The 15516-nt window shown below is 37.9% G+C and overlaps 2 protein-coding genes across 2 annotated transcripts; one reads left to right on the top strand and one right to left on the bottom strand.

The window, feature by feature from the left end:
- Positions 1-960: 960 nt before the first annotated feature.
- On the bottom strand, positions 961-5341 carry si:ch73-345f18.3. Its single transcript, XM_038288637.1, has 4 exons — positions 5200-5341; positions 2369-2450; positions 2044-2265; positions 961-1951 (listed from the first exon to the last, which is right to left on the bottom strand). Exons 1-4 carry the CDS (start codon positions 5248-5250, stop codon positions 1560-1562), a joined length of 747 nt encoding a protein of 248 aa, XP_038144565.1. The 5' UTR covers positions 5251-5341; the 3' UTR covers positions 961-1559.
- Positions 5342-7219: 1878 nt separating this feature from the next.
- klhl7 (kelch-like family member 7) lies at positions 7220-15103 on the top strand. The gene is made up of 12 exons (XM_038288636.1): positions 7220-7651; positions 7753-7855; positions 8941-9034; positions 9191-9315; positions 9406-9581; positions 9790-9964; positions 11436-11578; positions 11792-12032; positions 12784-12985; positions 13843-13940; positions 14028-14211; positions 14345-15103. The coding sequence occupies exons 1-12, from the start codon at positions 7523-7525 to the stop codon at positions 14532-14534; spliced, it is 1860 nt and encodes a 619-aa protein (XP_038144564.1). The 5' UTR covers positions 7220-7522; the 3' UTR covers positions 14535-15103.
- The last annotated feature ends 413 nt before the right edge of the window (positions 15104-15516 follow it).

Here is a 15516-nt window from a genome sequence, read left to right on the forward strand (position 1 = left end):
CAAGCTTACATCCATAATGGACAACACCTTCCACCCTCTGCACCAGACTGTAGAGGAGCTGAGCAGCTCCTTTAGTGAAAGACTTTTACACTCTGTTTTTAAAAAGGAGTGCTACCATTGGTCATTCTTGTGCAATAATTAATGTGCAATAACTCTTTAATACCCAGTGCAATAACCTGTCCAATAATCCTGCTAAACAAGAGACTTCAGCTGTTAGTTATCTCACCACCTCACTGTTGTTCTTTACCTGGTACCACTTAAATGTACAATGCAAAATCCAAATAAAATTTCAGATTTCTTTCTTTTTTTCTTGATCCACTGTATACATGTGTACACACTGTACATACCCCATGCACATTTTCCTCCTTTTGACACCTTCTTTTGACTATTGAGCTGATGTGACAAGTGAATTTCTCCACTATGAGATCAATATAGTGAATTTCTCCACTGTGAGATCATTATAGTCTATCATATCCTATCTAGGACAAATAACCTAGAAAAGGATTAGAGTAGCATTCCCCCAGGGCCCGGACTCTGGTGGTGGAATAAGCCAGAGGATGAGTGGGATTGAGAATGAGGGAGGAGATGGGGTGGAGGAGGGTGAAATTTCACTAGCATGTGGGACAGAGAGGCTGAGCCAGGAGCCACATGAAGGGGATCTTGCAAGATGATTGGCTTCAGAGAAAGTGCCGCCCCCAAGCTGATTGGCTGGAGCTGAACAGGGGAAATCGCAGGCGGTTCAGGTAAACCTGGTAAGAGTCTTCCAGAATGAATGGATGCTTAAGGTTCATTTCTGAATACCCCCCTCTTACCTACTAAAGGATATGGGCCCAGCATGGCCCAGTGTAGCCCTGGAAGATGAAGTGTGTGTGTAGATGGATAGATTTATGTATTCTCATATGTAACCTATTTTTGGACATATATGAAATAGATAATCAATACAAAACCAGTACACATTGATGTTAGTATTTTTTTTCTGTTTATTACTGAACATACTTTTATATTTATTACTGTGGTATTCTGTCAATATTTTTTCTGCTTTAAATTTTGAAGTTATATGCACAAAGTAAATAAGATGTATAAAATGCTAACCCGAATTTGAGAATAAAACAACAATAAAAAAAACAAAAAACTAAAATATTAAAATCCGGGAGACATCCGTTTCTGATCATTTTCCTAAGTTATCCTTAATACTGTGTAAGGCCATTGTTTTTAAAATCTAAATTACATTAATAACAAAGAGAAAAAAAAAACAACAATAATAAATCACAATTTTCATTTAAAACCCTCACTAATGCTTTTCAAATATTACCGATTTGCATTCATCTGTTGTCATTCATTCTTCCTTATAGCTTGGTTTCATCCATACCCAAATGTCTGGGTATGTTTTGTCTGTACTTCTGCTGTTTAAAAACATTTATATTTTCAGTGCATTTCAGGATCTTGCAGGTAGAATGACATGAAATGCCCCAAAGACAGGACATTTCTAAAACCTGTAATTCAACTCTTGCAAAATAGTGTGAACATATGTACATATTTTATTTAAAAAGTGACAGCAGTTATATACCAATCCCGGCAATCTGTGCAGCTTCATTGTAAACTTCCCCAGCCTGTTGCCTGTATCTTTGCGATAACTCCTTCGCCCTCCTCACTTCCTTCATGTTCTCCTCCAGGTTGTCACACAGTCTTCCTTCTTCTTGGTAGTTTTCTGCTGCTCCCTTTACTTGCTCGGCCATTTGGCTGTGGCCCCGGAGCAGCCAATCGATAAGCTGGATAAGCGCTGTACCCTTTGAGATGGTGGCTTTGGCGCTATCAGAAATGCCCATGACTTCACTCTGTGCTGACTGTAGACATAGAGGTTTCTCCTCATTTTCTCCCTCTGGGCCAATTGGATTTGTCACAAGGGAGAAGTCGTAGCCCTTCATCTTCAAAGACACCCTGTATGTACTCTCTGAAGGCAAAGAGGTGGACAGAAATTACAATAATCAGCAAAAAAGAGCCAAAATCTTATCATGCTGTTTTAAAGTAAAAGCTGCAGCTTACCATGCTCTATTCTAATTTTTCCTATGCATTCAGCAAAAGCAAGGTTATCAACATTTGTACTGCCACTGATCTGTTTCAGCTTTCTGATGTGTTCGACCATGGCTTCATAGTGCTTTTGCTGCTCATTGAAGCTCTCTGCCATGTCATTAAACCTCAGATCCAAATCTGTCACATTCACCCGTCTCATCATCAGCTTTCCGATCCTTTTCACAGTCTGCACATCTGGGAATCACATATAATACACAAAAAGGATGATGAGGAAGAGGATGGTGTTCTTAAAACAGGTTATTGCGGATGTGAAACACAGACATAGGGGGTGGTTTACCATTGTGAGCTGAGGGGGCCTGTCTGGCTGATTCAGCTCCATTTATTGCAGCTGAGGATACGGGCTGCAGCAGAGGCTGCCTCTGAAACAGTAGAGATTTTTCTCATATTTACACACATGCAGTATCAGTCTCATTTAATTCCTTTCTCTTAAAATGAGTCATAAGTCTCAGGTAGCATTAATCTTTCTTTTTCGTTGCATAATCTTACACTGAAAATGTAAGAAAACTCCATCTTTTTATCTAAATGTATTTATTAATTCGGTAACAAAAGGCATGCCAAGACATAAGGGTTTAACAAAAACACAAGTTATTGTGACAATCCTCAAAAGCAAATATAAGTAATGCTATTTTCCAATGTTTAATTCTTATGGGAGGATATTGTATGTATATATATATATATATATATATATATATATATATATATATATATATATATATATATATATATATATACTCACTGGCCACTTTAATGGGTTGGACCCCCTTTTGCCTTCAGAACTGCCTCAATTCTTCGTGGCATAGATTCAACAAGGTGCTGGAAGCATTCCTCAGGGAGATTGGTCCATATTGACATGATGGCATCACACAGTTGCCGCAGATTTGTCAGCTGCACATCCATGATGCGAATCTCCCGTTCCACCACATCCCAAAGATGCTCTATTGGATTGAGATCTGGTGACTGTGGAGGCCATTTGAGTACAGTGAACTCATTGTCATGTTCAAGAAACCAGTCTGAGATGATTCCAGCTTTATGACATGGCGCATTATCCTGCTGAAAGTAGCCATCAGAAGTTGGGTACATTGTGGTCATAAAGGGATGGACATGGTCAGCAACAATACTCAGGTAGGCTGTGGCGTTGCAACGATGCTCAATTGGTACCAAGGGGCCCAAAGAGTGCCAAGAAAATATTCCCCACACCATGACACCACCACCACCAGCCTGAACCGTTGATACAAGGCAGGATGGATCCATGCTTTCATGTTGTAGACGCCAAATTCTGACCCTACCATCCGAATGTCGCAGCAGAAATCGAGACTCATCAGACCAGGCAACGTTTTTCCAATCTTCTATTGTCCAATTTCGATGAGCTTGTGCAAATTGTAGCCTCAGTTTCCTGTTCTTAGCTGAAAGGAGTGGCACCCGGTGTGGTCTTCTGCTGCTGGAGCCCATCTGCCTCAAAGTTCGATGTACTGTGCGTTCAGAGATGCTCTTCTGCCCACCTTGGTTGTAACGGGTGGTTATTTGAGTCACTGTTGCCCTTCTATCAGCTCCAACCAGTCTGGCCATTCTCCTCTGACCTCTGGCATCAACAAGGCATTTCCGCCCACAGAACTGCCGCTCATTGGATGTTTTTTCTTTTTCGGACCATTCTCTGTAAACCCTAGAGATGGTTGTGCGTGAAAATCCCAGTAGATCAGCAGTTTCTGAAATACTCAGACCAGCCCTTCTGGCACCAACAATCATGCCACGTTCAAAGTCACTCAAATCACCTTTCTTCCCCATACTGATGCTCGGTTTGAACTGCAGGAGATTGTCTTGACCATGTCTACTTGCCTAAATGCACTGAGTTGCAGCCATGTGATTGGCTGCTTAGAAATTAAGTGTTAACGAGCAGTTGGACAGGTGTACCTAATAAGTGGCCGGTGAGTGTATATATTTTTATATATATATATATATATATATATATATATATATATATATATATATATACATATATATATACATATACATACATACATATATATACATATATATATATATACATATATATATATATATATATATATATATATATATATATATATATATATATATATATATATATATATATATATATATATATATATATATATATATATATATATATGTATATATATATATATATATATATATATATATGTATATATATAGTATACCAGGACATTTTACACTCTGAAATCGCTTGAACACCTTGCAAAAAGCCTTTTCTTGTTTACAATCATATATAAAATATGTTGAAACATGCCTTCAGAAAAATTATGACAAACTATGCCTTCCACCAACAACACCTCAAGTAGGATTGACATGAAACAAGTGAATCTGTTGAAAAGCCTATTGCATATTGTTAAGTATATTGGAGGATAAGTAATGCTGTGGGCTGGTTTCTCTTCCAAACTCATAATGTTGAGAGGCATGACCTATAACAGATATAACAGCATTTTAAATGAGTTCTGGTGCAGTTATTCAGTAAAAAGGACATAGGCAATCAATCTGTCATAAACTGATCAAAAGATGCAAAATCTGCAGGCTGTATGGTCATCTCAGTTCATACATCTACAGCTTTTTATTTTTCTGAAATTTTTTTTTCAATATTCCTATCTCTGCATGATGCAACCTCATCAAATGTTATAAAAGATACTGCAGTTATAATAATAATAATAATAATAATAATAATAATAATAATAATAATAATAATAATAAACATGGTGTAACATTTTGACAGCTCAGATGCAAATGGTATCATATGTGACTTTGGCAATATTTATTATTTCTCTCCTGTTGCATAAATATGATTAAATTAAAACATTAATCATAACAATACCAGCGTCAGATAGCGCTTATGATCTTTGTCAGGTGTCAACAAATGTGTGGTTTTAAATAATAACCAATTAACTGAAAATAAAGCCGATGTGTTCACTGAGATTTAATGCAAACTAAAAAAATGACGCCATTCTTCTAAGGAAGTAAGTAAACAATCTAAAACACAAATGAAAGCACATTTCTCCCATTGTTCAGTTTTACTCGCGAGAATTGACATGAAACTTCGTTGCAAAGTTACAGAGAGAGTACCTCATTAAGGTTATCGCTGGGGACGCAGCAACAGCAGAGGAGACGGAACATTTCCACCAGCTTCGCTGACAGCTTGTTTTCAGGTCACTTATTTTTTTCATCAAGTTTTTGTCGTCGACATTCCACATGACGTCAGTGTCACGCGGTCACTGATAAAAAAAAAAAAAAAAAAAGAAAGAAAGAAAAACTTATGGAGGTGTGATAAGCGCGACAGGTGCAGCTTGTATGGAGGACCAACTCTGCCATATTTAAAAATAAATACAGAAATAAATAAATGCTTCATAAATAAATAAGCATACGATTAATTGCCCCCCAAAATACAATAAACAAATAAATGTAGGTAGAAATTAAATCATGCAGTGAGACATGAATGTATATATCTCTTTTAATTAGCTTCTTTATTTATTGTCCATTATAATCTTCAGCCTTATTTATGTATTACTTATTTTTTAAAGTTTTTATTTATGTGCATTATATAATATGCTATTTATTTCTTCGTCGTTTTTACATTTCTCTATGCATTTCTGACGCATTATGCAAATGAGGAGAGCAGAGTCTGAAGACGAGTCTGAAGTCAGAGGCCGTTTCTCAATTCACTAGAATTCGAGTACGGACTCGTGTTCTCGCCAAAACGCACTTTTTACTGTACAACAGCAACAGAAAAGAAGACATTTAACTTAATACTCTGAGCTTTGTGAGTTAAGATGATGGGTCCGCCAACCAATGGGCAGAAGTTGACCCTCCAATACACAGCCCTTCCTCATTTACACAATGAGGCAGAAATGCATACAGAAATGTACAATAAAGTGTTGAAGAAATAAATAGGGTAAAAAAAAATACAAAAGATGAATAAACCAGAAAAAAATATTATATCATGCACATAAATTAATACTTATAAAATCATTAATAAATAAAATAAATTGAAGAATATAAGGGAAAATAAATAAATAAATAAGATAATTATTACAAAGGCGAATAAATAAAGAAGCTAATTAAAAGAGATATATACATTTATGTCTGACTGTATAATTTAATTTCTACCTACATTTATTAGTTTATTGTATTTTGGGGGGCAATTAATTGTATGTTTATTTATTTACTGAACATTTATTTATTTCTGTATTTATTTTTAAATATGGCAGAGTTGCTCCTCCATACTTACCTAGCAAAGCCAGCAGTTATTATACTTTGACCTTATTGTGCATAATCTGAAAGCAATGACTGGTAATATTGACTGACTGGTAATAACACTAAAGCTTTATGTCTGTGGCTATATATATATGAATTTAATCAATTAAAATTACATAGTTATTTCAAATGTCAAGCACTTATTGAAATAAATATAATTAAATAACTGACTATAAAAACTACTCAGTAATACCCAAATTGATTTAATTTAAAAATAAGAAACAATGATAAGAGAAGGTAATTAATTTTCACATTTGCTTTGCTTTTTTTTTTTAAGTGTCGTTTTATTGTTGTTATTAAACCTTAACAGAGGGGGCAGCAGAGAGCCATATATAGAACTTCTGTTTGAGGAAGGAGAAGAAATAATGAGTAGAAGAGAGGAAATATGGATAAACAGGTTAAGGATTGGGCATACTAGTTTAAATGCAGGTCTAAAAATAATAGGGAAACATCCAACGGGTAATTGTTGTTATTGTGGAGAAATCGAAGGAGTAGAACATGTGTTGATCTATTGTAGCAAATATACAAAAGAGAGGAAAGAACTGGAAAGGGTAATGGGGAGTTCAGTAAAGATGGCAGATTTATTAGGGAAGCATCAATCAGATAAGATAATTAAAGCACTTATTAAATATTTAAAAGATACAGAATTAGCTGGGAGAATTTAGTGTGTGTATGTGCGTGTGTGTAAGTATAGATAGAATTTAGTTTCATGAAGATATAAAGATATACAGACATTATATTTCTGAATTACATCTCCGTCCAGTTGATGGCGGTAATGCACACAGGATGCAAACTGCCAGAAAACTCAATAGAAGAAGAAGAAGAAGAGGAAGGAGAAGAAGACAACCATTGAAGAAGATGTAAAGCTAACGTTACGATAGCCTGCTAGATGAACAAGAAAAGCTTTTAAATTAATGTTTCACCTACTGATAAAGCATAATTTTTTGTTCTGGTTACTCCAATGAGAAAGGCAGACTCTAACATTCGTATTTTAATTTTTGACATCTAAAGCAAGTCTTTGTTAGATAAACAACCACTGGAGGTTGCTGAGCGACAACAAAAGCCAAACACTGCTGGCAGTGTAGCTGAGCCTTTATCCATTTACGAAAACTAGTCGGACAAATCTATTCCAGACATGACGGGGGTGGCCTCTCCGGAGAAGGCAGCAAACTCCAAGAAGAAAAATGAGAGGAAGTGTGCTTCTAAAGAGGAGTACAAGCAGTTGTCCAGCATCATGGCAGGCATGAACACTCTGAGAAAACAGGTGCAGATCGTATTTTAAAGTGTAGCATGAAAGCAATGTGTTTTTTTTTATGCTTGTCAGTTTTCAAACCTAATAACACGATCGTTAATGTTTATATCTAGGGTACACTCTGTGATGTCACCCTGGTAGTTCAGGGGAAACACTTTCCTGCCCACAGAGTGGTCCTCGCTGCTGCTAGCCACTTCTTCAGCCTCATGTTTACCAGTAAACATCACACACAAACAAAATACTCATGTTGTGTTAGATTGATCTATCTATCTATCTATCTATCTATCTATCTATCTATCTATCTATCTATCTATCTATCTATCTTTAGATGTGGGCATCCACCTATAGATCAAAATTTCTTTTTCGACTTTTATATTTTTTGTTGGATTATTTTGTTGTACTTCACTATTTAATTGCTATACTTTTAGAGTTAGCCTCCATCTCCACTGTGATTTCATTTTATTAAGGTACTTGTGTATCTGTATTATTTTTTATTTTTTTGTCTTGCTTCAGCAATAATACTGGTGTTTTTTTATAACCAGTTATTGCACTATAAGTTTACATCACTGCTAACTGATTAGCTTGAATCCTGTTGCTTTCGGATGTCACGTTGCTGGTGAAGTTTCTCCATCATCCAGGTCATAGTTATTCTAAAAAAGTAAAAAAAAAAAAACAAAAAAAAAAACAGCAAATCACTGGACTTTGTTTCCAAGTTTGAAGACGTTTCACTTCCCATCCAGGAAGCTTTTTCATTTCAAAATATCAGAATTAGTGTTTAGTTTGAGGCTTTATAGAATGGACCAAAAACAAAGCCTACGCTTGGCTTAGAAAACCAAAAGAACGGGTCCGCCTCTTAGGAATGAGGAGTCGTTTGGGTTCTTTGTTAGCCTGTAATACCCAATACTGGTGTATGCCTATGAAAGGGGTGGGCGTTAGCAGGAATTGGTGGCCTGGCTGTACCGGCAAGATGTTTTGGTCCCTTGAGTGGGGTTGCGATGATGAGGACCAGAATGTTCACATTTTGGACAATAAAGACAGGTGCTTGAAGGGTGTGTGAAAGAAGCCATTTATGTTAAGAAAGAAAAAAAAAACCTTAAACAGAGGTGGTGGACTCAGGTTAAAGCTTTCAAAAACCTACAATGCAGCGAGAAAGCTGATTCCTTCCTGCTAAAAAAATTACATACAAAAATTTGATTTTATGTTAAGTTGAAGTTAAAGCCAAAGTAATTTTCTTCTGTGTTGTTTTTGGTCAACTTTGATTTTCCTTTAAATCATTTAATGATTGATTTCCTCATGTCCAGCCCGAATGATGGAATCGATGTCTCATGAGGTGGAGCTGAGGTCTGCGGAGCCTGAGATTATTGAGCTGTTGATTGAATTCATTTACACAGCACGGTAAGGTTCTTCTATAAAATGTCTGCTATGCTTTCTCATAGATATAAAGTTTGTCATTTTATTAATGAGATTTCAGATTTTTCCAAGAGTTATTTTCTGTAATATTTCTGTGTCTTTGTTGCCAGAAAAGATGTGCATTTTGTCTTTGTGTGTCAGAATCTCTGTGAACAGCGGAAACGTTCAGTCGTTGCTGGATGCTGCTAACCAGTACCAGATAGAGCCAGTGAAGAAGATGTGCGTGGAGTTCCTTAAAGGGCAGATTGACCCCACAAACTGCCTGGGTACCTGCTTTAAATGCAACTTTAGTTTCAGCAAAATTACTTTAATAACTTGAGTTTATTTAACTGTTTTGTCTTTACTTTCCTCTAAAGGTATCTCAGCCTTAGCAGACTGCATGGACTGTCCTGAGCTGAAGGCCGCAGCTGAAGATTTTTTCCAGCTCCATTTTACAGAAGTTTACAAACTGGATGAGTTCTTGCACCTGGATGTTAAACAGCTTACATATTTGCTGCACCAGGACAAACTCACTGTTCGTGCTGAGGCTCAGGTACACAATACATTAATTAATCCTGGACTCATTCATCAATACTTTGGATATACTCTGACATATTTTGACCGTAGGTTGAAAAATCAAAGGTACAACAAAAAAAAATATCCATGGGTATATATATTATTAAACCAATTATATATTGATACAAAAGAATCAACCTTGTAACATTTTTTTTTCTGTGCCTTGTTGGTGTGTTTGTGTTTAGATTTATGATGCTGCAGTGCGTTGGCTGAAATACGACGTTTGCAACAGAAAGCAGTATATGGTGGAGGTGCTGGGGTGTGTTCGCTTCCCTCTGGTCTCCAAAACCTTTTTATCAAAGACTGTTCAGGCAGAGCCGCTCATCCAGGACAACCCACAGTGCCTCAAGATGGTCATTAGTAAGTAGCCAGAGAGAGAATTTCACTCATCAATATATAGCTTAACATTTTAGTCATTTGGGGAAATTGAATCATTTAATATGTCTTTTTTTATTTTTTTTTTCCAGAGTTGATCATTTAGGGTGGAAATAATCTAAACCACCCATGTTTAAATTATACATACAGGGTCAAATGTTAACACAACGTACCTACTACAACCCAGTCACATGCTTACCATTATGCATCATTGTGGCAAAATTATTTACCACCCGCATTAGTACTCCTTTAAATTCTTACTTTCTTGCTATATAACAGGATTTTAAGCTCAGTACAAATAAAGGTTTAAGCACTTACATTATGATGTATGCTTAAAGTTGGGCTTGTGGGATTTATTCTCTAATATTTTCCTGAAAGAGTGAACTAATATCCTACCAGAATTATACAATTAATAGAGCTGGGTGATAAATCAATACAATAAATTAATCAAATTAGGGCTAAAACAATTATTCGGATTAATCGTGATAAATTGAAAATTGAAACGATAATTGACTAATTTAGTAATTGATTAATCGTTAACTGGAGTATAGAGACTCTAAAACATGGCAGAGCAACCCACTTAGAACAGTAATTATACCAAAATTGAAAACAAAAATATATGAAAATCTTGCATTTTTGATAAAAAAAAAAGAATCTTGTTTGTCCATCAATATGCCCTACGCAGCCTCCTCAAACGAAAAGTCTTAGTTACACCGGTTTGATTTCATAAACAGTATTCATTGGCTATGTGATCATCAATAGATTTACTTAAAAAACAACGGTCGAATTAATCGATTTGCAAAATAATTCATGTTAGTTGATGGCCTAAATCAACATTTTTGTTACTTAATGTTTGGAAAATGTGGATTTTTTAAAATGACTCCACTCTTTGGGCTTCTACATCTCATATAGGCATTAATTAATCACTCTTTGAACTTAGATGTGTACTTATAACTAATTAACTAGCTCCTGTATGTGATACCATCAGCTGCAAACATTTCATTTGTTATATTTTTATTGTTTGTTGTATAACATGATTATTACAAGATTGTTTCACAGCTTTGAATTTCATTGCCCTTTAAATTAATGTCACCTCCCAGTGGGGATGTTTGAAATCAGAGCTAGTTTTTGAAAGCAGTATATCTCTTTTGTCATATTTATTATGAAACTTAAGTGAGAAAAAAAAAATTAAGATTCTGTAAGAAGAAAATCAGAGATTAAAATTTTAAGCCTTATTGCCCAGTCCTAGCAATAATCTTGCAGAGAAACATCTAGATTTTCTGCAGCTGACATTTATCCACATATTTATTGGGCTTCACATATATATTCTTGTGTATGTTTAGTTTTCAATTATAAAAGTCAAAACTTGGCACAAAATGTCTAAGCTGTACATTTATTTAGAAGATCTTCTATTGTGAACAGTATTTTGAAAAAAAAGCTGTTTCTTTCCACTAAGGTGGGATGCGTTACCATCTGCTGTCTCTGGAGGATCGAGAGGACCTGGGAGAGAGCAGCCGGCCACGACGCAAGAAGCACGATTATCGCATCGCCTTGTTTGGAGGCTCACAGCCTCAATCCTGCCGCTACTTCAACCCCAAGGTATACGCTTACATTCAAATGTAGACGCATCTGAGAAGAGATGCAGGTTCTTGTGATACTTGCACTTATTCGATAACTGTAGGTTTGTGTAGAAGCATTTTCTAGTTTCACTGTTAAGAGTAGCTCATTGCAATAGTGCCTTATTTTTAAGGCTCCACTGCACAGATATTTTAAGGGATTTTTTTTTTACGTATTTGTTTATTTCCAATGCAGGACTCCACCTGGACAGACATCCGCTGCCCTTTTGAGAAACGCCGCGATGCCACCACTGTCTTCTGGGACAATGTGGTGTACATCCTGGGAGGCTCCCAGCTCTTCCCTATCAAGCGCATGGACTGTTACAATGTTCTCAAAGACAGCTGGTATTCCAAGCTGGGTCCCCCCACTCCTCGTGACAGCCTGGCTGCTTGCGCTTCTCAGGGCAGGATCTATACATCAGGGGGTTCAGAAGTTGGTCAGTATGAAAACATCAGGGAAGAAAATATTTCAAATGTTGCACTGAGGTTTTCAAACTATTTAGGGCCTGATCTTCAAAGATTCTGAATAAGAGGCGCTAGACTGGAGGCACAGTATTGCAGGGGATCATTTTCAACTGCTATGAATTCCAAATTCTGCCTAAAGTGCAAATCTGTAATAAATACTGATACCAGCAGTTTAATTGTAAACACATGCACATGAACTACTCTCCTTGCACATTTTGAATGTTCTATGCGAGCAGATTACAGGCTTTTAATATTTTCTTTTGCTTGTTTTTATAAATATTTGCGTATAAAGATTATCTGCCTTTTCCACTGCATACATTGCTGCCAGCCTCTGTAGATATTTTTCCTTTTTTTTTTTTTTTATATTTTTCTACTATTGTTTTGTCTAATGGACCTTATATTATGGCAGAAGTGCTAAAAAAAGGAGAAAAAAAAACACAGCTGAAACTTTGTACGTGGGAGATGTTACATTTGCATATTCACCCAAATATGTGTAGTTTGGTCATTAGAATATGATCTGCGTACTGATGAAGACACGTGCAGAAAAATGTCTGCATATGCTGTCTGCTGCATTGTAAGAGCAAATCCCTTTGCATCGACTTTAAAGATCCAGTCTTTGCATACAACCATCTGAAGATCAGGCACTCAGTGTTTGGATTGAGGGTTTAGTTTCTGTTCTTCTTGACTTCTCTGAATTTCAGGACAGTACATGTATTTCTGCAGGAAGTTCCGCTTTGGACCTTTTTGAATGTTACGACACAAGGACAGAGTCATGGCAGGTGAAAACCAGCATGCTGTTGGCCCGCTGCAGCCATGGCTCCGTGGAGGCCAACGGACTCATTTACGTTTGCGGTGGAACGGTGGGCAATAACGTGTCTGGGAGGATCCTCAACAACTGCGAGGTGTACGACCCCGCCACTCAGCAGTGAGTTTGATATGTCTTGAAGTAGGGTGAAGGGAAAGAAAAGCGATTTTATGACTGATTGTACTCAATGGCTTCCTTATAAAAACATAAGTTTGAACTATTTGGACTCTCTTTTTTCTTTTTCTTTTTCTCACTGATATTGTGGCTCACGGCCAGTTAATCATTTCTCACCTAATGATTATCCAAGTTAACAGAATTAATTGTTGGAACAATCACAAATCTATATGCTTATAATCATGAAGATGCTCATATGTGTTAGGATTTGTGGCCTTTGATACGTATTTCTATTTAGCAAAAGAGCAGTTGGTCAGAGGACATTACATCTGTTTAAAAGAGTGTGATATAGCAAATTGTACCTCAATCCATCTAAAAGACTTAATAGTAATACTTAAAATGTAATAACACGAACCTTGGTTCTTTTTTTAGAGTAGGGAAAAAATGAGAACAAGCTTCTGGGAAGGACATTTCATGCTTCACTAAAACTCTCACTTGTAGCTCCTACAGCAGCGTTTGTATATAAATGCTTTTAAACCTGATGATGTGTCCAAAACGAGCAGCCATAACTCCCAAACCAGGGCTGCAAGGAGGACAGAAGGACATAACATTGCTCTTGCAGCAGTGGAGAAGGCTGAAAATGTATGATGTATAGGTCTTTATACTTTAATGTGTTATACCAGACTCTGTGTGAAGATATTAGAGTCCAAGAAAATGGAATCATTATTTTTATATATAGTACACTTGAGAATCTTCCAGTAGATTTCAAAAAGGTTTTCTCTGACCAGCAGCCTATAGATTACTACAGGTAGCTGCTCTCCAGCTGGTATTTTTTCCCCTCTGACTCTAATTATACCCTTCAGATGGAGAGAGCTGTGTGGGATGAGAGAGGCCAGGAAGAACCATGGCCTGGTGGTCGTTAACAACAGGATCTACGCTGTTGGAGGCCAGGGGCCTTTAGGTAACTGCAGCCACTGCAGTAATCAGGAATAAATGTTAACTGTACATCATGGCGGCTGTTCTAGCAGGATGTTTTCTGTTCTTGTAGGTGGACTTGACTCTGTGGAATACTATGACATTGCCAGTAACGAGTGGCGAGCTGCCTCACCAATGCCGTGGAGGGGCGTGACAGTGAAGTGTGCGGCTGTTGGTGATGTAATCTATGTGCTGGCGGGCTTTCAAGGGGTCGGGCGGCTTGGTCATGTGATGGAGTACCACACTGAAACAGACAAGTCAGTATATGAGTTTACTTTGTAGAAAGTCTCAACTATTATTTAAGAGGATTTCAGAACATCACTGTGATAAATATTTCTTATAAAAAAAGTGAAATGATTTCCATCTATGGTGGGTTCTGTCCGTTCTCAGGTGGGTGACGTGCAGCAAAGTGCGAGCGTTTCCCGTCACCAGCTGCCTGATCTGTGTGGTCGACACATGTGGAGTGAACGAAGACGAAGATATGGAGCTCATAGACTCTCAGCCGCCCGCGGCTTCCTCTTCCTCTTCCTCACCATCTGCCTCCACCTCATCCGCCTCTCAGGATAGGAGTCACATTTAGTGTGATTTGATTTTATAATGCATGATTATAGTTTGGAAAGCAACAAATTTGCTTTCCAAATAGTTTTTTTGTTTTTTTTTCCCTCCAGAAAGAGCAAGTCATGCTGTGACGGCTCACTCTCATGTGACACGTGTTTTATTACGATCCATCCATCTTCTTCTACTTATCTGGGGTCGGGTGGTGGGGGTAGTAGCTCCCCAATCACTTTGCCAGCTCCTCAGGGGGAATCCCAAGGCAGCCCACTGGGTCTCCTCCCAGTGGGAAATGCCCAGAGGCGTCCAGGAGGCATCCTAACCAGAGGAGGAGGAGCTACTTTGAGTCCTTCCCGGATAATAATTAACCTTTATTGATCTCACGCTGGAGAATCTCCATTTAACCCTTCCCCTTTAGGGAGCAGTGGGCTGCCATTGTGTGGCGCTCGGGGAGCAATGTGGGGTTAAGGGTCAGAAAGAGTGCCAGCTGTGGGGATCTGACCGAATATTTGCAACCTTCTCGGAGCACAAGCACACTGCTCTAACCCACTAGGCCAACACTGAGATCCTCACCCTATCTCTGAGGGAGAGCCCAGACACACTACGGGGAAAGCTCATTTCTGCCACTTGTATCCGGATCTCATTCTTTCGGTACTGACCCAAAGGTCATGACCATAGATGAGAGTTGGAACATAGATCGACATGTAAATCGAGAGCTTTGCCTTTTGGCTCAGCTCTCTTTACCACAACGACCAGTTGGCGTATCAATCTGCCTGTCAATCTCCCGCTCCATCTTCCCCTCATTCGTGAACAAGACCCTAAGATACTTAAACTCCTCCAATAGGGGCAGTGCATCCTCCCCATCCCGGAGCAGGCACCCTACCCTTTCTGGCTCAAAACCATGGTCTCAGGAGGCACTGATCTTCATCCCGGCTGCTTCACGCTCAGCAGCAAATCCCGCCAGTGAGAGCCTTAGATCACGCCCTGATGAAGCCAATAGAAAAAACTCG

Source organism: Cyprinodon tularosa, unplaced genomic scaffold (assembly GCF_016077235.1).
Source record: "Cyprinodon tularosa strain WSP-4 unplaced genomic scaffold, ASM1607723v1 ctg26, whole genome shotgun sequence".
In the NCBI taxonomy this organism is placed as follows: domain Eukaryota; kingdom Metazoa; phylum Chordata; class Actinopteri; order Cyprinodontiformes; family Cyprinodontidae; genus Cyprinodon; species Cyprinodon tularosa.

Coding starts and splice junctions, on each gene's coding strand:
- klhl7 (XM_038288636.1), top strand. CDS start 7,523: ATGACGGGGGTGGCCTCTCCGGAGAAGGCAGCAAACTCCAAGAAGAAA. Junction 7,652..7,752: donor TGAACACTCTGAGAAAACAG/GTGCAGATCGTA, acceptor GTTTATATCTAG/GGTACACTCTGTGATGTCAC. Junction 12,986..13,842: donor TACGACCCCGCCACTCAGCA/GTGAGTTTGATA, acceptor TATACCCTTCAG/ATGGAGAGAGCTGTGTGGGA.
- si:ch73-345f18.3 (XM_038288637.1), bottom strand. CDS start 5,250: ATGTTCCGTCTCCTCTGCTGTTGCTGCGTCCCCAGCGATAACCTTAAT. Junction 2,266..2,368: donor GGCCCCCTCAGCTCACAATG/GTAAACCACCCC, acceptor TGTGATTCCCAG/ATGTGCAGACTGTGAAAAGG. Junction 1,952..2,043: donor AAAAATTAGAATAGAGCATG/GTAAGCTGCAGC, acceptor CTTTGCCTTCAG/AGAGTACATACAGGGTGTCT.